At 55.8% G+C, this 20,472-nt stretch overlaps 2 protein-coding genes across 7 annotated transcripts in view; both read left to right on the top strand.

Moving 5' to 3' along the window:
* The window catches only part of PIK3R5 (phosphoinositide-3-kinase regulatory subunit 5), a 63,836-nt gene extending 54,553 nt beyond the window's left edge, over positions 1-9,283 (top strand). For 2 of the 4 annotated variants that reach the window (XM_045797270.2, XM_045797268.2), the window contains 14 exons: positions 116-185; positions 2,052-2,226; positions 2,733-2,886; positions 3,165-3,248; positions 3,508-4,219; positions 4,320-4,482; positions 4,784-4,891; positions 5,363-5,491; positions 5,592-5,685; positions 5,808-5,884; positions 6,535-6,628; positions 6,703-6,785; positions 7,234-7,346; positions 7,457-9,283. In XM_045797270.2, the coding sequence (XP_045653226.2) occupies positions 116-185; positions 2,052-2,226; positions 2,733-2,886; positions 3,165-3,248; positions 3,508-4,219; positions 4,320-4,482; positions 4,784-4,891; positions 5,363-5,491; positions 5,592-5,685; positions 5,808-5,884; positions 6,535-6,628; positions 6,703-6,785; positions 7,234-7,346; positions 7,457-7,604 (2,204 nt within the window). In that variant the 3' untranslated portion in view covers positions 7,605-9,283. The remainder of the gene's footprint in view (positions 1-115; positions 186-2,051; positions 2,227-2,732; positions 2,887-3,164; positions 3,249-3,507; positions 4,220-4,319; positions 4,483-4,783; positions 4,892-5,362; positions 5,492-5,591; positions 5,686-5,807; positions 5,885-6,534; positions 6,629-6,702; positions 6,786-7,233; positions 7,347-7,456) is intronic. The other 2 variants (XM_087867607.1, XM_087867606.1) reach the window with 2 other exon arrangements.
* Positions 9,284-18,357: 9,074 nt separating this feature from the next.
* The window catches only part of PIK3R6 (phosphoinositide-3-kinase regulatory subunit 6), a 54,714-nt gene continuing 52,599 nt past the window's right edge, over positions 18,358-20,472 (top strand). For 2 of the 3 annotated variants that reach the window (XR_015726772.1, XM_045797273.2), the window contains exon 1: positions 19,197-19,340. The gene's annotated coding sequence lies outside the window, so the exon portion shown is untranslated. Of the gene's footprint in view, positions 18,573-19,196; positions 19,341-20,472 lie in introns of those variants that run through there. The other variant, XM_045797272.2, reaches the window with a different exon arrangement.

Genomic DNA, 20,472 nt, shown 5'->3' with positions numbered 1-20,472 from the left:
ATCCCGGGGGGCCCCCAGCCTCGCTGGCCTGGCCGGTGTGAGGCCACTGCAAGGCCTGAGGCCATGACTATCGAAGCAGCAGTAAACCTACCAACTCTCATTTTTTTGGCAACAGGAATCACCTACCAGCGACTGGTGAGGGCCGAGCAGGGCCTGCCCATTAGAAGTCACCGAAGCTCTACCGTGTGAGTGCTCCCACGGGGTCCCCCATCCCCACGCCATCCCCCTACCCGCAGCCCCGTGCATCTGGCTTTCCCTCCATCACTGCACTCCCACCCCCAGCCACCAACAGCCTTGGAGAGGACCAGGAATGCCTTAGAATAGTCGGCCGATGCTTTGTACATAAGGTTGTTTCTCTGGGCTGAGGGGTTTTCCTCCGAGTTCTAAACGGCTCTGAGACTTAAAAAAACAAAACAAACGTTAAACACCACCTGCACCGATCGTGCCAGGTCCTGGGCACACATGACCTCACCTTGCCCCCACTTTTCAGATGGGGAAACTGGAGGTCAGAGAGGCCAAGTGTTACTTCCCAAAGGTCACACAGCTAGTAAGCGTCTGAGCCAGGATTTAAGCCTCGGTCTTACTCAAAAGCCCATGTGCTTTCTGCCTGTTACTAAAGTAGCATTTTCCAAACTTTTTTTTGATGAGGACCTACAGTAAAAAATGTGTTTTATTTTATTTCATTTTATTTTTTTATTATTATTATTTTTTAAAGATTTTATTTATTTATTTGACAGAGACAGCCAGCAAGAGAGGGACACAAGCAGGGGGAGTGGGAGAGGAAGAAGCAGGCTCCCTGAGGAGGAGCCTGATGTGGGGCTCGATCCCAGAACACCAGGATCACACCCTGAGCCGAAGGCAGACGCTTAACGACTGAGCCACCCAGGCGCCCCTATTATTATTATTTTTTTAAGTAATCTCTATGCACGAGTTCTGTGGGGCTCGAACTCATGACCCTGAGCAAGAGGTCATGCTCCACCAACTGAGCCAGCCAGGCGCCCCTAAACAGTGCATTTTATGTGAAAGCCTACTGTACACACACACACACACACACACACACACACACACGTGTGTGTGGAAGGAGTGAGCAAGCAGTCAGTGAAGGAAACTGGCTCAGGCAGGGACCACCTGTGCAGGCCTCTCCCCTTTTTCTGACAAATAGAGAAATCAACATTAGTTTCTCCCCTAAACAATGGGGATTCTGTCCCGTCAGGGGCAGGGGGCCCCGACCCGGGGCAGCCATCCACAGAGGCAGGCGGGAAGGAACCTGGGGGAGGGGGCAGTGCAGGCGGCTCACACCAAAGCCTCTACTGCTGGGATATGTGATGTCTCGAACACGCTTCGAGAAAATACAGCGACGGAGGGCTGATGTGGGCGAAGTGAGAACAGTCATGTGTGATTAACTGTTAACTGAGCCATCAACACCTTGGGGGGTTCACGATTCTCTTAACGTTTGGGTCTGTCTGAGGTTTTCCATAATGAACAGAACGAAAAGGCTGGCCCGGAGAGGGAGTGTAGGGTCCAGGAGAGGAGAGGCAGAGGGGGCTGGGCACACACTCCACTCCCAGCCCTGTGCAAGCTGGGGTGATGGGCTTTCGGGAGTTAGAAAAGGGGTCCCCTGTGAGCTGCAGACTCACAGGCAGCCTTGACCCCTAGCCTGAACTTCCAGGCCAGCCTGCAAAATGAGCCCCTGGCTCGAAGTCATCCCCCCTAAGACAGCAGTCCCCGTGAGTCCTCCTTCATTCCATTCTGATATTCTGTAGGAAAAATGTTGATATAAAAATAAAGGTAAAATTTCTTTTGTAAAAATGAAGTCCCACTTTCAAAAGTCCTTTGACAACACTGCCTGAAAAATCCTCGGGAGTGGACCATAAGCTTTGCCCTTGGAACTGGGACCCTTGAGCCAGCCCCCTGCCTCTCCCCTGGCCTCAGCTGCCGCCTGCGTGCTCTGGAGGCCGTGGTGGGGCCCAGTAGCTCTGCCAGGGCACCAGACGTGAGGGGTGCGGCTGCGCCGTCCCCACCCACCCAGAGCCCGCCCTCTGTGTCCCCAGCACCGTGCTGTTGCTGAACCCGTTGGAGGTGCAGGCCGAGTTCCTCGCTGTGGCCAACAAGCTGAGCACGCCCGGGCACTCGCCCCATGGCGCCTACACCACCCTGCTCCTGCATGCCTTCCAGGCCACCTTCGGGGCCCACTGTGACCTCCCGAGTTTGCACGGCAGGCTGCAGGTACGTGCTTGGGGCCCCGGGCCTCAGCATCACCCTGGCTGACACGGCAGGGCAGTGGCTGGAGGGCTGGCCGCACTGAGAGGTTTCTGTCGCGCTGGGTCCCGACAGAGGTGGGTGGCAGCCTAGACAGGGGGCTGGGCACGAGCCTCGGAGGATGGCATGGGCTGGGTGGGCTGGGAACAGGCTGCTACTCCTAGGTCTGTGACGGGTCCACCGTGTGGCCCTGGACAGCCCCCTCCCCTCTCTGGGCCGCAGTGGGGAGCTGTGAAGCACACCCCCCCAACTCGGCAGTGCCCTGGCTCTGGGCCTTTCTCTTGTGACCACTTCCTGAGAAGAGGGGCCCGGGGAGGAGGCCTGGCTCCCCAGCCAGGTGTTGGGGGGAGGTGGGTGCCGAGGCAGGGGAGGAGATGGGCCACGGCCGCCATAAGAAAGACCCTAGGAGCTCGAGAAGTCAGGCAGCTAAGCCTTGGTTCGGGGGGCAAGCCTGTTTCCTCCTGCGGTTTTAGTCCAAGAGCCTGGCCGAGCTCGAAGACATCTTCACGGAGACTGTGGAAGCTCAGGAGCTGGCTTCTGGCATCGGGGACGCAGCCGAGGCCCGGCAGTGGCTCAGGACCAGGCTGCAGGCGGTGGGAGAGAAAGCTGGCTTTCCCGGCGTCTTAGGTGAGGCTCTTGGGAGAGCGTGGTGCATTTTCCCCAGGGCCCGTGCCAGCCCCCAGGTGAGCATTCCAAGTCGGCCAGTGGTTCTGCCCCACACAGCCCATGGGGGACCCAGGCTATCGTCATCCAGGTGCTCCGCCACCCCCGAGGGCGGAAAGAAGGTGCTAGCTGGGGGCCAGCCAGCTTCCCACTCAGCCTTGGCCAGTCCAGCTGTGTGGCCACTGCTGGTTTCTTCTGTGAGCCCCTTGCAGCCCTCACCTCCCGTCCCCCTGTTCTTGCAGACACTGCCAAACCTGGCCAGCTCCGCACCATCCCCATCCCTGTGGCCAGGTGTCACACGTACAGCTGGAACCAGGACAGCTTCGGTAAGCAGCCGGCTGGGGCCTTCGTGGCACCCCCCACCCCCACCCCGAGCTGCTTCCTGGTCCTGCCACCTGCCGCCTGAGCAGGCTCTAAGCAGAGCAGGGGGAGGTGCTTGAGTCCTGGGCTGCAGTTCACCCTCCTTCTGCCCTCTCCTCCTCCTCCGGGCCAGTCTGTCTGAGCTTGTCGCCCCTCCCGAGGGGGTGCAAGAGGGGTTTCAAGGACCCAGACACCCAGACGGTGCCTCCCCTGGCTTCTCTGCAGACATCCTACAGGAAATCCTGCTCAAGGAACAGGAGCTGCTCCAGCCAGGGATCCTGGGGGACGAGGAGGAGGAGGAGGAGGAAGACGAGGAGGACTTGGAAACGGATGGGCATTGTGCCCAGAGAGACTCACTGCTCTCCACCAGCTCGTCGGTCTTCCACGACTCCACCCTGTCCCTTGCCTCGTCCCAGGCCTCAGAGCCCACCCTCTCCCGCCAGCTGTTGACGTCCTTTGTCTCGGGCCTCTCGGACGGCGTGGACAGTGGCTACGTGGAGGACAGTGAGGAGAGCTCCTCCGAGTGGCCCAAGAGGCCGGGCAGCCAGGAGTGCCGGGGCCACCGCAGGCCGGGGCAGAAGTTTAACAGGATCTACAAACTCTTCAAGAGCACCAGCCAGCTGGTGCTGCGGAGGGACTCCCGGGGCCCAGAGGGCGGCTCAAACACGGCGCTGCCGCTGCGCCGTGCGGGCAGCCTCTGCAGCCCCCTGGACAGCCCGGTGCTGCCGCCCACGCGGGCCCAGCGCTCCCGCTCCCTGCCCCAGGCCAAGCTCAGCGCCCAGCTGCCCGGCTGGCTCCTGGCCCCCGCCTCGCGCCCCCAGCGCCGCCGCCCCTTCCTGAGTGGGGACGAAGACCCCAAGGCTTCCACGCTTCGCGTCGTGGTCTTCGGCTCGGATCGCATTTCGGGGAAGGTGGCTCGGGCGTACAGCAACCTGCGGTAGGAGCCGGAATGGGGGGCCTCGCTCTGCCCGGGGCGGGGACTGCGGGCTGAGGGTCCGAGAGAGACCACTCTCTTCTCCTCGCCTTGTTCTCACCAGGCAGCTGGAAAACAACCGCCCGCTCCTCACACGGTTCTTCAAGCTTCAGTTCTTCTACGTGCCCGTGAAGCGAAGCCATGGGACCAGCTCCAGCGCCTGCCCCGCCCCTGCCAGCCAGATGCCCCCACTCCCCACAGACTCCCCGAGGCACCCCAGCCCTGCGGTATGCGCCCAGCCCCGGCCACATGCAGTGGGAGCACAGGTTGGGCACCTGCTGGCTCAGTGACCCAAAGGGGGCTGGTGAGAAGTCGCCCACAGCAGTCAGGGTGTCCAGGGCGCGCCTCGTCCTGCCTGAGCCTCGCTCCTGGAAGCAACCCCTGTCCTGCACGTGGGAGTGGCGCTTTGCTGTGTGGCATGGGCTAAAAATTCTCAGACTTCTCTTGGGGCTGGGCGGAGCTGTGGTTGGGGCTGCAGATGCCATCCGGGGCCCTGGGGGCTAGAGTGATTCACCGCCCTTACCCCAGGAGGTGGAGAGCACCAACGACATCTCCCACTACCTCGGCATGCTTGACCCCTGGTATGAGCGCAACGTGCTGGGCCTCATGCACCTGCCCCCCGAAGTCCTGTGCCAGGTAAGCGGCCCCCACGGGGGGCAGAGGGGCACTGGCTGCAGTCACACAGCACTGCTCGGAGGCCCTGGTTTTGGGGGATCCCGCTTGAGGCCTCCATGGAGGACCGGGGATGAGAAGCTCGACTGAGCCCAAATTGAAGGCAGTGAGAGGGTGGTCCCAGAAGGGTCCAGGGGACCTTAGGCTTCACCCCCTTCCTCGCCTCCTGGCTTTGTCCAGTTTGGCCAGGGCCCTCCCCGGTGGCCCTGGGGTCAGGTGAGGGGGCTCTGGAGGCTGCGCTATGGGTCCTCCCCCGGCCATTCTGTGTCCTGCTTTGATCCCACCACCTCTTTCCCTTGCTCCACCTGCCTCTGTCTCCGTGTGTGTGTGTGTGTGTGTGTGTGTGTCCGTGTGTCTTGCCCTCACGTTCCCTTGCTCCCTCGCTCGCTGGCGGGCCACCGGTCCCTCTGACCGGGCTCCACCACCCACCCTCAGCAGTCTCTGCAGGCAGAGTCCCGGCCGCTGGAAGATTCCGCGGCCCCGCTGCCCATCCTGGCGGACATGCTGCTTTACTACTGTCGCTTCGCTGCCCGGCCGGTGCTGCTGCAGGTCTATCAGACGGAGGTGAGGACACCCCCGCCCCCCGCCCCCGCCGCTACGGACCCCACCCCCACCCTGACCCCACAGCCAACCAGCCTCTGATGCCGGCCCTTGTTCTCTGCAGCTGACCTTCATCACCGGGGAGAAGATGACAGAGATCTTCATCCACTCCCTGGAGCTGGGTCACTCTGCCGCCACGCGGGCCATCAAGGCTTCCGGTGGGTGTTGCCTGAGCCCCGGGGGGGGGGGGGGCGAGGCATGGGGCCCAGGAGGTGGGGCCCTGGGGTCTGGGAGGGGTACCGGAAATGAGAGGCAGTGAAGGTCTGTCCGTGTGGCACAGGTCCTGGCAGCAAGCGTCTGGGCATCGATGGTGACCGCGAGGCCGTCCCTCTAACACTACAGATTATGTACAGCAAGGTGAGGCCGCTGTTGGGGCCCGTGTCCCTCTGGGGCCTGCTCCTGACCCGCCCTCACCCAGAGTCACCCCCTGTGTTCCCCGGCCCCCGTCTTTCAGCTGGGAGGCTGCAGCAGGCTCCCCTGGACAGAAGGGGAGGGAGTGGACATCCTTCTCCCCTTCCGCCTCCAAAGCCACCCCCGCCCCCCGCCCCCAGTGTGCTCTCCCCCGACCTGGATGTGCTCAGCAGCTCCTGTGAAGTGTTAGGGCCTGGCTGCAGGGCTGAGGGTGAGGGGCAAGGGTGAGGTGTCCAGAGGCACAGCGAGGGAGAGCCCAGGTTCCACGCAGCTGGCGTGCCTGGCTGGGTGCACGGGAGGTGGGGCCGTGTCAGAAGGGATTTGTGGGTCGGGGGTGGGAGGGGGCGCCCATGAACCCACCAGAGGGCGTGGGTGCTCCGAGCTCTCGTGCCCTCTGATCCAGGGACCAGGCCAACAGCCAAACGCTCCTCTCCGGAGTCATCAAGGTCTATACAGGCGGTCGGGGGTTGGAGGGCTCTTGGTGCAGAAGCGAGCGCGCAAGAGTTTCCCGGGGAGCGCCCCCTGCAGGCCGCCCCCTGTGGCTGGTGGGCCCGGGGGCGTCCGGCTGAGACCTTTGGGCTCGGCTGCCTTTCCAGGGGGCCATCAGCGGACGAAGCCGCTGGAGTAACATGGAGAAGGTGTGCACCTCCGTGAATCTGAGCAAGGCCTGCCGCAAGCAGGAGGAGCTAGGTGAGTGGGCGGCGGGGCACAGGTGGCGGCGGGGAGGGGCCCTGAGCCTGGCCTGAGCCGCCCCTGCCCCTCAGACTCCAGCATGGAGGCCCTGACGCTAAACCTGACAGAGGTGGTGAAAAGGCAGAACCCCAAGTCCAAGAAGGGCTTCAACCAGGTAAGGACGCCCCTCTCTCCGCCGCGTGCCTTCGGGAGACCCTGGCGCGGGTGGGCGCCTGCGTGTGCGCATGCGCGGGTGCAGGTGGGTGGGGACGAGAGGCAAGCTGGGGGTGCGGTTTGGGGTGCGCACGCTGTGGGGTGCCCTCGGGGCGGATGTGTCCGCGTGCAAAGGCTCTGGTGGGCGCCGGGGGAGCCCTGGGTGCCGGGAGAACGGCTCCGTGTCTGGGACCCGGGGCCTCACAGTGGGGCCGTGGGCCTTCTCCTGGGGGCACTTGTTGCTTCCGGACTCGGGGAGGATGGAGGCCGGAGAGGAGGCAGGGCCTCATGCAGGCTGCCGGACCCTTGCCCGAGCTGGCCGTCAGCCCTGGAGAGCTGCTGCTGGGGTGGCCTGAGGGAGAGAGCCGCCAAGGACTGGCGATCGGGGCTGATGGGGGCCTCGCTTCCAGATAAGCACGTCGCAGATCAAAGTGGACAAGGTGCAGATCATCGGCTCCAACGGCTGCCCCTTCGCCGTGTGCCTGGACCAGGACGAGAGGAAGATCCTACAGAGCGTGGTCCGGTAGGAATGGGGGCCCCGGGAAGGGGCCCGCCTCTGCGCCACCCCCTAGAACCCCGGAAGGAGCTGCAGGGATGGGGGGGGGCCTGCCCTTACTCCCGCCCGCCCCACAGGTGTGAGGTCTCACCTTGCTACAAGCCAGAGAAGAGCAGCGTCCACCCCCAACCCCAGAGGTCCCCCGACCCGCCAGCCCAGACCACGCCCGACCTCTGCTCCCTCCTCTGCCTGCCCATCATGACGTTCAGCGGAGCGCTGCCCTAGTGGGGCCCTCACCAGGCCGGACAGGAAGCCCTGGGCAGGCAGCCTTCTCGGAGGCCCTCCCCACGCGGTGGCCGCGAGGGTCTCGCTCCCTGTGGGGAGCTGGATGGCCCTCTGTTGGATCAGGCCCTGCTGTGAGCCCTGCTGTGGACAGCGGGCAGGGGTTGGTGGTTTCTGGGCCCTCGGGGGCTGTGTATAGGAGAGACACAGGCATTGGGGAGAGAGCGGCTGGCTGCACTGCCCCTCAAATTCCTCACCGTAGAGAGGAGAGGGATGGATGAGCTGACCCCCAGAGGCCCTGGCCACTGGTGTGGTCTGGGATCCTTTCTAGAAAGATCTGAGGCTCTGGTGCTCTGGGATGTGGTTTAGGCTGCCTCTGCCAACCCTTGGCCACCCCCCCCAACCTTGGTTTGTCAAAGTCTTGGGGAACCCTTTGTATCTGGGGTTCAGTCCCGTCTACTCTAGGGTTCAGGTGGTAGAAACAAGAGTAGGAAATTCTCCCCAGACCTTCAGTACCACCACCCATCTCTCTCTTTCTCTCTCTGTGTGTCTCACAAGTTCCCTGGGTCTTCTGAAAAACAGCACTAATACTTTACCTGTCTACTGTCAGGCCCTGGAACACATTCTCTCCGGAGCGCCTTTCTGGATCTGAGAGCCTTGGGAGACAGGATAGGCATAGGTTCAAAAGCAGCTTGGTTACCTTCTAGCTCAATGACCAGAAGGAAGTGAATTTGCTTCTCCAAGCCTCCACTTCCTTAGCACTAAGACCTTCGGAGTTGGAAAAGAAGTTATCTACAAAGCGCCTGGCCCAGCGGCCCATAGCTGGTGCTCAGTACAGATAAGCGGCCTCACCCTTGAGCACTGACTCCCCCCAGCCTGGCACTGGGACACCCTCGTGGCCTCTGGGATGCTCTTCATTCACCCTCGAGGCAGGACCAAGACTGGGGGTGAGGTGTGGTTAGTTTTACCCTCTGAAGGAGGAATGGCCTTGGCGAGGGTGAGAGGAGGGTTGCACGGTACCCCCAAGCCCTTGCCGACTTCTCTCCTGGGGTGGGCCTTGGGACCCCCACTTGCACATCATCAGCCTTAGGCTGGTGCACATTGCATAGGGAGGCTTCACTGGCACCATTCTGGTGCCTGGGCGAGATCCTGGAGGGGTGGAGAGAAAGCCTGGCCTCCAGGGGCTTCGTGCCTGGCTGGGGGAAATGGGTCACAGGACATGAGAGCCGAAAACATAAAGCTGTCGGATCAGAGTGGTTTGGAAGCTGGAAGCAAATGTGGGGTCGGGTGGTACGGGGGAGGGCAGGGCTGAGGACCAGGATTTGTACGATACAAGTGGAGAAAGTAATCATGGCAGATGCTCGTATCCTGCCCAGAGCCCCTCTGTTCCCTCCTTCTCCTGCTTCACCTGGCTCCAAAGGTTCGGGCTTACAGGAGCCCCCGAACCCCAGCCTGGACTACTCACCACTGGAGAGAAGTGAACAGAGCCGGCGCATGCCCCGCGTCACCGTTCCTCCCCAGTCCTCGCCGTCGGTACTTGCTGCAGGCTCCAGAGAGTCGCCGGCCGTCTGCCTTCCATAGTTTTTTGTTGTGTGAACAGGTTACTACATGATAAACCGATATCCAAGAATAAACGAATAGAATTTAATATTATTTTCAAATAAACCTTGATTAGCCTCGTATTTCTTGACCCCTGGGTATTTTGCTGCATGAGGCGTAACTGTTAGTTGCTTCATTAGCATAAACCAGTTCACACGCAGCAGCTGCAGTCAGACTCTTGGGGGATTGTTCTGTTTCTCTTTTTGTAAGTTTTCCTCTCTATGGAAAATATATTTGTGCTGGAAATTTCTCTGACGCTGTTCCACTGAAGCCTCATCGTGTTGCCAAGAGGAAGGGAAGGGAGCTCATTGCTGGCCCTCTGGATGTGGGGCTGTTCTTAGACTTGGCTCACGGGGGGGGGGAGAGAAGGCAGGTGAAGATGGAAAGGACGCCGGCACACACCTGTGACTTGGGAGGAGCAGGTTGGCATCAGGCTCCCAGCCGAACTCCCAGGGATGGAGGAAGAAGGAGCCGTGAGATGCGCTCGCTCTGCACCAGCTAGGGATTGCCAATAAGAAAGCACACCTGACACCCAGTGGATGAAAACTGTGATCCCTTACTCTTGCTCATGGATCTACAGGACCCCAGGGATCGCTCGATCTAGGTGGGGCTCAGAATGGCTTGGCTCCAAGCTGCAGGTGGGGTTCACGTCTGCCCTGTGGGTCTCACAGTCACCTGGGGCCAGCATGGTAGCACGAGAGGGGTAAGCAGAGACATAGGATGCCTCCTAGGGCCTGGGCCCAGAACCAGCACGGTGTCTCCTCTACCAAAATTCGATTGACCCAAATCAATGAAGCACATCGACCCACTGACGGAATAAATTCAGCAGATCTCACAGAGGATAAAAACAAAATTACACAAGAAGAGGAATTCACTTCTGATAGTCTTCCCAAAATGCCATAGTCCCAGTCTGATCATCAGGAAAATACCAGACAAATCCAGATTGTGGGACATTCTATAAGATAATCTGACTAGTACTCTTCCAGGAAGTCAGTGTCATGAAAAACCAGGAAGGGCTGAGAAATTCAAAAACCAAGGAGACAGGACCTGAAAACTGAATGCAACGTGGTACCCTGGATTGGATCCTCAAACAGAGGATATTAATGGAAAAACTAGTGAAATCCCTATAAAGTCTGGAGTTTAATTTTTTAGCACACACACACACACCTCGTTTTTAAACTCCTGGGGCATGGGGCACCTGGGTGGTGCAGTCATTAAGCATCTGCCTTTGGCTCAGGGCGTGATCCCGGCGTTCTGGGATCGAGCCCTACATCAGGCTCCTCCGCTATGAGCCTGCTTCTTCCTCTCCCACTCCCCCTGCTTGTGTTCCCTCTTTCGCTGGCTGTCTCTATCTCTGTCAAATAAATAAAATCTTTTAAAAAATAAATAAATAAAACTCCTGGTGCAGAAAAAGGTAATGAGAAAATCTTAAAGACAGCCAAAGGAAAAAAATATATACTTTACCTTCAAAAGATCAACAATTAAGCTGAGAGCTCCCTTCTCAACAGAAACATTAGAAGTCAGAAGACAATGAAATGACATCTTTAAACTGCTAGAAAAAATTCAATCTAGAATTGTCCAATTTTTTTTTTTTGTTATACACTGCTCACAAGAGACACCCTTTAACTATAAGAACACAGAGAGTCTGAAAACAAAAGTATCCAAAGGGTAACACCATACAAGCCTGACCCAAAAAGCTGACAGTATCATGCTAATATCAGACAAAGATTTTAAGGCAAGAAGCATTAAAAAAAAAAGGGACATTTAATAAAGATCAAAGAGTCAATCCAGCAAAAACATATCACAATCATAAATCTGTATGCATGCAATAACATAACTTTAAACCGTAAAGCAAAAATGGACAGAATTAACATTTCCACAACCATAATGAAGGACTTCATTACACCTCTCTCAGTAGGTGATAGAACAAATAGACAAAAAATAGTAGAGCTATAGAGGATCTGGACAACACAGTTAACACATTTGATCTCATTAAAATAGAACACTGCCCAGCCATAGAATTCACATTATCTCAAGTACAACTAGAATATCTAATTTCAGGTGATTGAAATCAAAGAGAGTATATTCACCTCAAAAAGATAGAAGAAGAAAGGTATAAATCCTAAAGAAAGTAGAAGGAAGGAAAGAAGTGTAAGAGCAGAAATCTGAATTAGAAAACCAATGTGGTAGGGGATAAGGCCCTATCGAACAAATTATCAATATCCCGCATTGCAAAAAAAGGACATCTCTACAGATCTTACGTACACTAAAAATATAATGAAAAGACATAAATTCACCAATAAATTGGCAATTTGCATAAGATGGAGAAGTTTCTCAGAAATACAATTTGTGAAAGAAATGGATTCCTGGATAGGCAAATATATATTCAAGAAACGGAGACTCTTCTTTTCTTAACTACATTGGCAGCCAATCGTTCTCTTTGCTGCCTCCATACTTACGCACATTTCAGGATATCATAGAGTTGGAACCATGCAGTAACTACCCTTTCCAGATTGGCTCATTCACTTAGCAATATGTATTTAATGTTCCTCCTTGTCTTTTCATGGCCTCACAGCTCATTTCTTTTTGTTGCTGAATAATATTCCATTTTATTGATGTGCTCTGGTTTGCTTCTTCACTCGCAGACTGAGGACATTTGGTTGATACCAGTTGTTGGCAATTATGAATAAAGCTGATACAAACATTCATGTGCTGGTTTTTGTGCAGACATACGTTTTCAGCTCGTTTGAGTAAACACCAAGGAGCGCATTGTTCCATCATATGGTATAAGCATATTTAGTTCTTAAAAAAAAAAAAAAGCCAAGCTCTTCCGAAGTGGCTGTGCACTTTTTCATTCTTATCAAATGAATGAGAGTCCCTGTGGCTCCACATCTTCATCGCCATTTGGTGGCATCATGGTTTTTTGGATTTTATCTATTCTAATGGGTATGTAGTGATGCTATCTCGTTGTTTTTAATTTGCAAGTCCCTAGTAACTGTGATGTTCAGTATCTTTTCACGTGTTTTTCATGTGAATATCTTCTTTGGTGAGGTATCTTCAGACCTTTTGCCCATTTTTTTAATTGGGTTGTTTGTTTTCTTATTGTTGAATTCTAAGAGCTCTTTGTATATTCTGGATACGAGTCTTTTTTTTTTTAAGATTTTATTTATTTATTTGACACAGAGAGAGACAGCCAGCGAGAGAGGGAACACAAGCAGGGGGACTGGGAGAGGAAGAAGCAGGCTCCTAGCGGAGGAGCGTGATGTGGGGCTCAATCCCAGAACACTGGGATCACGCCCTGAGTCAAAGGCAGACGCTTAATAACTGCGCCACCCAGGCGCCCCTGGATATGAGTCTTTTATCAGATACATGTTTGACAAATATTGTTTCCCAATCTGCGGCTTGTCTTTTCATTCTCTTAACAGTGATACCTTTTTCAGAGCAAATGGTCTTAGTTTTAATGACATCGATTTATCGATCTGTTCTCTTCTGGCAGCTTGGAGCTTCCTCTGCGGCCCTGAATGCACTGGTCTGTCATCACCCTCAGACCTCTCCCTGAGGTCCCTGACATCCAAGTGGTGCCTCCTCCAGGGGACCAGCTCTCCCACAACCCCTGGGGCAGGGAATGCCTACCTTCCCTTCAGTCTGCTCAAAGCAGAGGCATTAGAGCTGTTTCCAGCCCCTTCACAGAGATGTGTGGACCCCACCCGCCTGGTGCCTGCCCAGGGCTTCGGACTCCCCTCCCCGTTGTTACACCCACCACCCCCTCCAGCACTGGGTTCCAGCACTGTTGCTGGGGGTGGCGGGTGGGGGCGTCTCCCTCCTTTCCTATCTCTGAATCCCTCTATATCCTCAACCCTGCCAGTAAAATCAGGGAAAAGGAAGCCCGCTAACCTGGGGAGGCTGTCCCCCCCCTCCCTCTGGGGGCAGAGACAGGCAGGGGGCAGACTGTCCCTACCTGTGCCACTTTCTTTCTCTCTGTTCCTTGCAGCAGGCCCACGTGCATCCCAGCTCAGACCACAGGTCCCTGTGTCTTGGTCTGCTCAGGCTGCCATCACAAACGCCATAGAGTGGGCAGCTTAAACAAGAGAGGTTTACTTCCTACAGTCCGGAGGCTGAAACATCCAAGGTCAAGGTGCCGGCAGATTCTACGTCTGGTGAGACCCCACTTCCTGCTTTGCAGATGGTCACCCTCTCACTGTGTCTTCACGTGGTGGAGGGCAGAAGCTCTAGACAGTCTCTTCCTCTTCTTAGGGCACTGGGGCTCCACCCTCATGATGTCATCTACACTGAATTACCTCCCAAAGTCCCCACCTCGTAATTACCATTACATTGGAAGGTCAACATATGACTTTGGGGTGGACCCAAACATTCAGTCCATAACACCCCCAGCTCGGAGTGTGTGGTTGCTGGAAGGGTGGCTGTGGCCACACCAGTCACCAGCCCGCATGCCTCTCCGGCTCGGGGTGAAGGGGAGGAAACTGCCCGTTGGAGGGATCTCAGAAATTTAGGGCTTGGAAGGCTGAGTCTCCTAGTCCTTGCAACCTGACCAGGAAAATCCCCACTGAATGTCAAGCTCGCACAAAATGAGATCTTAGCAAACACTTGACGGCGCTTACTGTCCACGTGTGAAGCACTGTCCCCGGGCTTTACATACTTCTGTTATCATGCTTATGCCTCCCAACAGCCCCCTGGGGTGCGTAACTATTAGGCCCATTTTACAGATGAGAAAACAGAGATGCTAAGGAACTTGCCCAAGGTCACAGAGACAGCGGAAAGGAGAAGCCAGGATTCAAGCCCACGTCGCTGGGTCCCAGAGTCCCGCCTCTTAACCGGGTTTTCTCAACGATCCTAGTCACCCCCCCAGCCCTCTTGACCCCCAGTTTTCATTCCCTGCTGGCCTGTCCCTATTCCTAGTGGGAATTCATGTGAAGAACACAGCGATTGTGATAGGTCTGTTATACGGGGAAGAGGCTCCTGGCCCCTCCACATTCGAGGGTGCGCGCAGACCAGCTCCCCAGCTCGGCTCCTGCAGCCCGCACCCCAGTACCCCCCCCTCCGCCTGAGAACAGGGGAGGTGCCAGGAGAACAGGCCCCGCCCCCAGGGCTGCCCGGGGGGGGGGCCCCCCCCCCACCCCCCGCCTGCTGCCCCAGAGGAGTCTGGGAGGGATGACAGGTGCATCGACCAAGAGAATCCTGGGGAGGGAAGTTTTCTTTCCCCAACTTGAAGGCCAGCTGGTACGAGAGGGAGTGGGTTGATTTTCTCTGCATCTCAACCCATGTCAGTGTGGTGCTGGACCAGAAAATACAGGCATTTATGTTCAAGAAACTGATCCTTGGGTACTGAGCTACCATGCTCTCCAAGTAAACAAAGCACGTGGAAGATTAATTTGTATAAACACCCCAGGTCGTCAGCAGCGATTATCCCTGGGCAGAGAGGAAAAAGATATGGGGAAGAGGGGGCCAGGGGCTCATTTTCATTCTGTGTACTCCTGAAATGCGCGAGTGGTTTTTTGTAATGAAAATGTATTTGTGAGTTGCTTAAGAAATTTTTTGAAACACTAAATTTTTTTTTAAAACTACATTGATGTTACAACCAAAACTCCCCCTTTCCTCAAAAATAAGAAGAATGTCTGAAAGAAGGAGCGGATAGGAGTAGATAACAAACCTTCCTATAACTCTCTCCCGGCTAGTCCTAACTATGCACTCACACGTACCCCATAGGACAGCATTGCCAGAGGTAAGGACGGAAATTTCCCGACTCTGTGTTCTTCCTCTCTCTCCACACCCACAGCAGACACTGCTAGCTGCTAACAGGTTCCCAGGTGATACCGATGCTGCTGATTCTGGGACCCCCCCTTGGCGGACCACTGCTTTAGGGCATGGTGTTGTCCTGCTGCCCCTTCTTCCCTGGGCCGTGGCTCTGAGGGCTAGAGGGAATTCACTAGAAGCAGAGGTGCACGTCAGGTGGGTACCAGCCATGTCCCTGCCTGAGGCTTCCTGAGAGGGAAGATGGGAGCCGAGGAGGGTGGGCCAGGCTTCTCGCTGACTTGGCCCTGCAGGTCTTCCGTGGGGAGCTGCAGGAAGCCCCTGGACCAGGTGTCCCCTGGTTCAAGTCCCGCCCCCGCCACGTAGGTGAGCCATCTCCATAGCTGTTCTCGCTCCTGAGGTGGTTGTATGCATGAAGTAAGGTGTGTTCCCATCACACCTCTTTTCTGGTCTGTTTACCTCTCACACCTTTCTCACCAACCAGACAGCCGTTTGGTTTTGGGTGTTGTTTATGAGTTTGGGGGTATAAAACTGGAGTCGAGGGTCAGAAGGGAGGTATAGAGCTCCGAATGCACTTCTTTTTTAAACACTTTTATTTGTTCATTTGAGAGAGAGAGCATGAGCATGAGGGAAGGGCAGAGGGAGAGGGAGCAGCTGAGCAGGGAGCCCAATGCGGGGCTCCATCCCAGGACCCTGGCATCATGACCCAAGCTGAAGACAGACGCTTAACCGACTGAGCCACCCAGGCGCCCCCTCTCAATGCACTTCTAAGAGGACTTTGCTTTGTTTGTGAAAAAATCTGGGCGGGAGGAACCAGGACTGTGTGATTCAGAGTCACTGGGGGAGAGAAGAGAGAGCAGAAAAACCCCTCGCCCTAACCCAGCCCACCAGTCCAACAGCATGGAATGGACCAAGTGTGTCTGGACAACAGAAATGTCCATGGGAGATTTTTATTTTCAGTTTTCTTAATTTTTTATTTAAATTCCATTTAATTAACATACAGTGTATTATTAGTTTCAGGGGTAGAATTTAGTGATGCATCACTGGCATAGAACACCCAGTGCTCATTACATCACATGCCCTCCTCAATGTCCATCCCCCAGTTGCCCCATCCCCCCACTCCCCTCCCCTCCAGCAACCCTCAGTTTCTTTCCTATAATCAGTAGTCTCTTATGGTTTGTCTCCTTCTCTGCTTTCGTCTTATTCTATTTTGCCTTCCCTTCCCCTTTGTTCATCTGTTTTGTTTCTTAGCTTCCACATACGACTGGCATCATATGGTATTTGTGTTTCCCATGGAGGATTTTTATTTTTTATTTTTTTTAAAGAATTTATTTATTTATTTATTTATTTATTTATTTATTTATTTGACAGAGAGAGAGAGACAGGCAGCGAGAGAGGGAACACAAGCAGGGGGAGTGGGAGAGGAAGAAGCAGGCTCCCAGCGGAGGAGCCTGACGTGGGGCTCGATCCCGTAACGCCGGGATCACGCCCTGAGCCGAAGGCAGACGCCTAACTGCTGCGCCACCCAGGCGCCCCCCGTGGAGGATTTTTAAATCGCTGGCTAAGAGATGTGTGCACACCTTTGCATCCTTGCCCTGTGACTGTCAGTGAGATGTATATGGCTCATTAGGATTTTCTGCGGGCGGACTCCTTAGAAAAGCACAAAAGCTGAGGAAGTCCGCAATTGCTGCTTGAGCTTCCGGAGACAATTCCCGCAGAGGGTGGAGCTGGAGCGAGGGTGCAGGTGACCCTGGGTGTCTTGTATCCGAAGCAAGCAACCTTGAGTGACCCCAGTGCCCTGGACATCCAGGGCGCCCCGATCCCTGCTCTGGTCCCCCTGCCACACCGTATCGAGAGGGTTTAATGTGATGTGTTTAAAAGTTCAAAATGTAATTTGTTTAAAACTCTTGGCTACTTAGTAATGGACAGACGATGATACAAAGTGAATAGAAGGGACTAGAGGAGGTCCTTGGTGCAGGTGGGAAACCTAGCCACCATGCACCTGGAAAAGAGCTGCAACCCTAAGAAGAGCATCTGGAGAGCCAGGGCGTCACTGGGATTAGTCAAAAGGGCAGTGTCGCCCTGCCTTGCTGATGGCAGGATGGTGCAAGGGACAGGTAGGGGCCCTCCGTCCTTCCTCTCCCCCTCCTCTTCCCTCCTCCTTGTTCCCGGCTGCCTATCACGCAGCCCCGCCTTGCAGGGGACAGTTCTGGGGCTGTCCACGGTCACCAGGCAGCCTGTGGCTACCACACCCCGTACGCGGGCCAAGACTTTAGCTGTTGAAAGGGGAGAGCGCGGCCGCAGGAGGCCCCATCAGCTTGTGATTTCCGATTCAGTTAGGCCGAAGCTGATAAGGAGAGGGGGCTGCCCACGAGGGCCACACTGGCTGGCTGCTGCTGAGTGCTGGTCTTGCAGGGGTGGAGTCCCTGGTCCTTATCCTGTCCTGCACTTACTCATTGCCCTCATTCGCTCCCCCCGCCGGCCGGCCAGCCATTTGTTGTATTTAATGAGCCAAACATTCTCTTGACAGTCTCTTATCCTGGGACGGATAGCCAAATGAGTAAGATCTAGCCTCTGCCTCCCCAGGTCTTACTGGGGGATGGTGGACAGACGAGGCAGCACTCAAAGACAAAGGTACGAGAGAGAATATCATTCCAGTCACATGAGGGGACACAAAAAAGTACATATGGCAGGGAGACTGAGCCATGGAGCAAATCATCTTCCTCTTCTCTTCCTCCTCCTCCCCCTGCCCTTCCTTCTCCCCCTCCTCCTCCTTCTCCTCCTTCTTCTTCAAATGTCCTCTTCTGCAGAACCCACTCAAGCCCTGGCAGAAAAAAAGATCAGTCCCTTCTTTGGTTGCAAAGGAGAAACCCAAGCGACAGAAATCCAGCTCAAACCGTCCTACTGAAAAAAGGTGGGCAAGAGAATGTATTGGATCGTATAGTTGAGCAATTAGAAGTAGATCCAGGCATCAGGGTTTCAGGCACGGCTGAATCCAGGCGTTCAGATGGCGCTGTCAGCAATCCGTCTTTCTCCAGGACCATTTACCATTAGGCCAAATCAGTTGAGGGCACAGCATCTGTGAGCTCTTCAAAGGTCTAGACGTGTGCTGAAGATTTCCCAATATTGCTTGGCTTCAAAGTGTGAGGGGAAAGAAAAAGAATGTGAGGGGCTAGCCAACAGGTCCATACTTTGGAGGTGATCTGCTCTGTGGCACTGCTCTCTCTTAATTGCCAAAGTCAGCAGATGCTTTTGTTGGCCTCCTCCTCTGTGTCCTCTCTGCAGTCTTTGACTCCCTGACCACCGTGTCCTTGATACCCTCCCCTCCCCCAGCTTGCACTGCACTCCGCTGTCCTCCAGCCTCTCTGACTTCTGTCCTCTCCCTTCTGTTCTGGAGCCTAGAGGAGGACTGAAGGGGACCCCACAGCACATGCTCCAGCCTGGAGCTCAGGGGCCGCCTGGACCACTACGGAGCGGTAGGTGTCCAAGACGCCTAGGAAGGGTCACAGTGACGGGATAAAGCCTGGGCTTGGGGATCAAGGAACCACCAGGTCAAGACACACCTTGCAAGTCACACCAAGGACTCTGGCCGTTCTCCTAAAGGTAATAGGGAGGCATCGAAGGCTGTACTGGGGGTGTAATGTGACCAGACTTGTGTTTCAGCACCAGAGAGGTGCCTTTGGCTGGGAGGTGGAGGCAGGATCAGGCTTCTACAGTCATTCAGGAGGAGGACAACGGTGGCCCGATGGGGTGACAGCTGAAAGGGTGGGAAAAGGGGATGATTTATGACGTAGGACTTGGTTCCATTTAGATGGAACCAGTGAGGGAGAGGGAGGCATTGAGGATGAGACCCAAGTTTCTGATTCTGAGATGAGGAGTAGAGAGGTGGGTTTGTGGGGGGTGGGGAAGAGAGCTTGGTTTGTTCACATCGAGCTGGAAATGCTGGATGACCCTCTGGCTGGCCGTGTCCAGGCAGGGACAGTGGGGTTGGTGTGTCTGGAGCTCAGGAGAGAGGTCCGGGCTCCCAACATCACAGCCGAGTCAGCACCAGGGGGGGACTCTATGGAGGTGCCCCCTCCTGCCCCCTCCAAAAACAGAAGCTCCGTGCCTGGGGGTGACCACAGAGTTTCTGCAGAAAGCAGTTCACTGCAGGATGTGCTCTGGGAGGAGCTTTGAAGGCCACGGGGAAGGGGAAGGAAGAGGAGGGGACAGAGCCGGGCCTGGGCAACACGGGGCCTTTCTCTGCAGATCTGGAGGCTGCCGCGGAGACTAAAGACATCGGAGTCTCCGGTGCTGGCAGCCTCCGTGGGCAGGACTGTGGGGAGCCAGTCAGCAGAAAGACTTCGGGAACCGAGTTCCTTCTGAACCAAGGTAGGTGCTGGCTGGGGTAAGGTGTCCAGGGAGGAGGCCGGGGGAGACAGATCCAAGCAGAGCAGATGGAGGGGCCGGGAGGAGGGATGCTGAGTGGGAGCCCTCGAAGGGCCGAGGCGCCCCTGGCTCTTACGTACCCAAGCCTTTCAGAGAAGGGTTACCGAGATATGGTGACTGTTAGGAGCACTGTGCCAAGTTAAGATCATTTAACTCATTTTCACAAGAAGGGACCCAGCACCCATGAGATGACCTCTTCTTTCCTCCCCGAATCCTGTAAGTGCCGATAATAATATAACCGATGACACATGCCCAGCACTGCAGAGTGCACTCATCGGCCCGCGGCTTCTCCCGAGCAGTCAGAGGTGGGCTGGATATGTGTTTTAATGCCTGTTTTATAGCTCAGAGAGATGAGGCAAGTTGCCAAGGGTTGCAGGGCGTTGGTAAGCAAGGCGCCGGACGCAGAGTCTGCCTTCTGGTCCAGTCCACACTCCTTTGGGGACATCCTTGGTCCATCCCCCTCCCGGGGAGGCAGGTGACGATCGTGCTGGTCTGGCCGCTTCTCTCCGCACACACAATTGAGCATCTTCTACCTGTGCCACTGGAGCCAGAGGCCACGCAAGGCCAGGTCTCCATGCTCAAGCAGCTGGCCAGCAGGTGTGGCGTTGAGACACACCATGAGTGACTGACAGAAAGTAAAGGGCGTGAGGGCCCTGGGGAAGGTGAGGCAGGGTATGCAGGTGGCCTTGGGGTATGGGATCCGGGGGGCTGTGCAGGAGGCGGCTGTGAGCCTTGAGGGGCAGGGAGGGTGTGTGTGCAGAGGTGAGATGGCAGGCGTCCCAGTGGGGAACAAGGTGTGCAAACCCACAGAGCAGGAGAGTGGATGCAGAGGAGGGGATTATGGGAAAGCGCAGCTAGCGACTCGGTTTGGCTGCTGGAGCATGGAGCCCATAGGGGTTTGCAGACGCGAGCCTGCTCTGTGCCTTCCCTTCCTCTAAGAGGCTTGTGAGCATCCTCTCGTTTAGTCCTGACAGCAGTCCTACGAGGTAGTGCTATTATTCACTCTCCTTTAAAGATTGAGAAACTGAGGCACAAAGGCTCTAAGCAACTAGCCCAAAAGGTCGCAGCAACAGAG

The sequence above is a fragment of the Ursus americanus genome, chromosome 14, assembly GCF_024610735.1.
Source record: "Ursus americanus isolate L20-20 chromosome 14, mUrsAme1.1.p, whole genome shotgun sequence".
Taxonomy (NCBI): domain Eukaryota; kingdom Metazoa; phylum Chordata; class Mammalia; order Carnivora; family Ursidae; genus Ursus; species Ursus americanus.
This window is presented reverse-complemented; position numbering and strand designations above follow the sequence as displayed.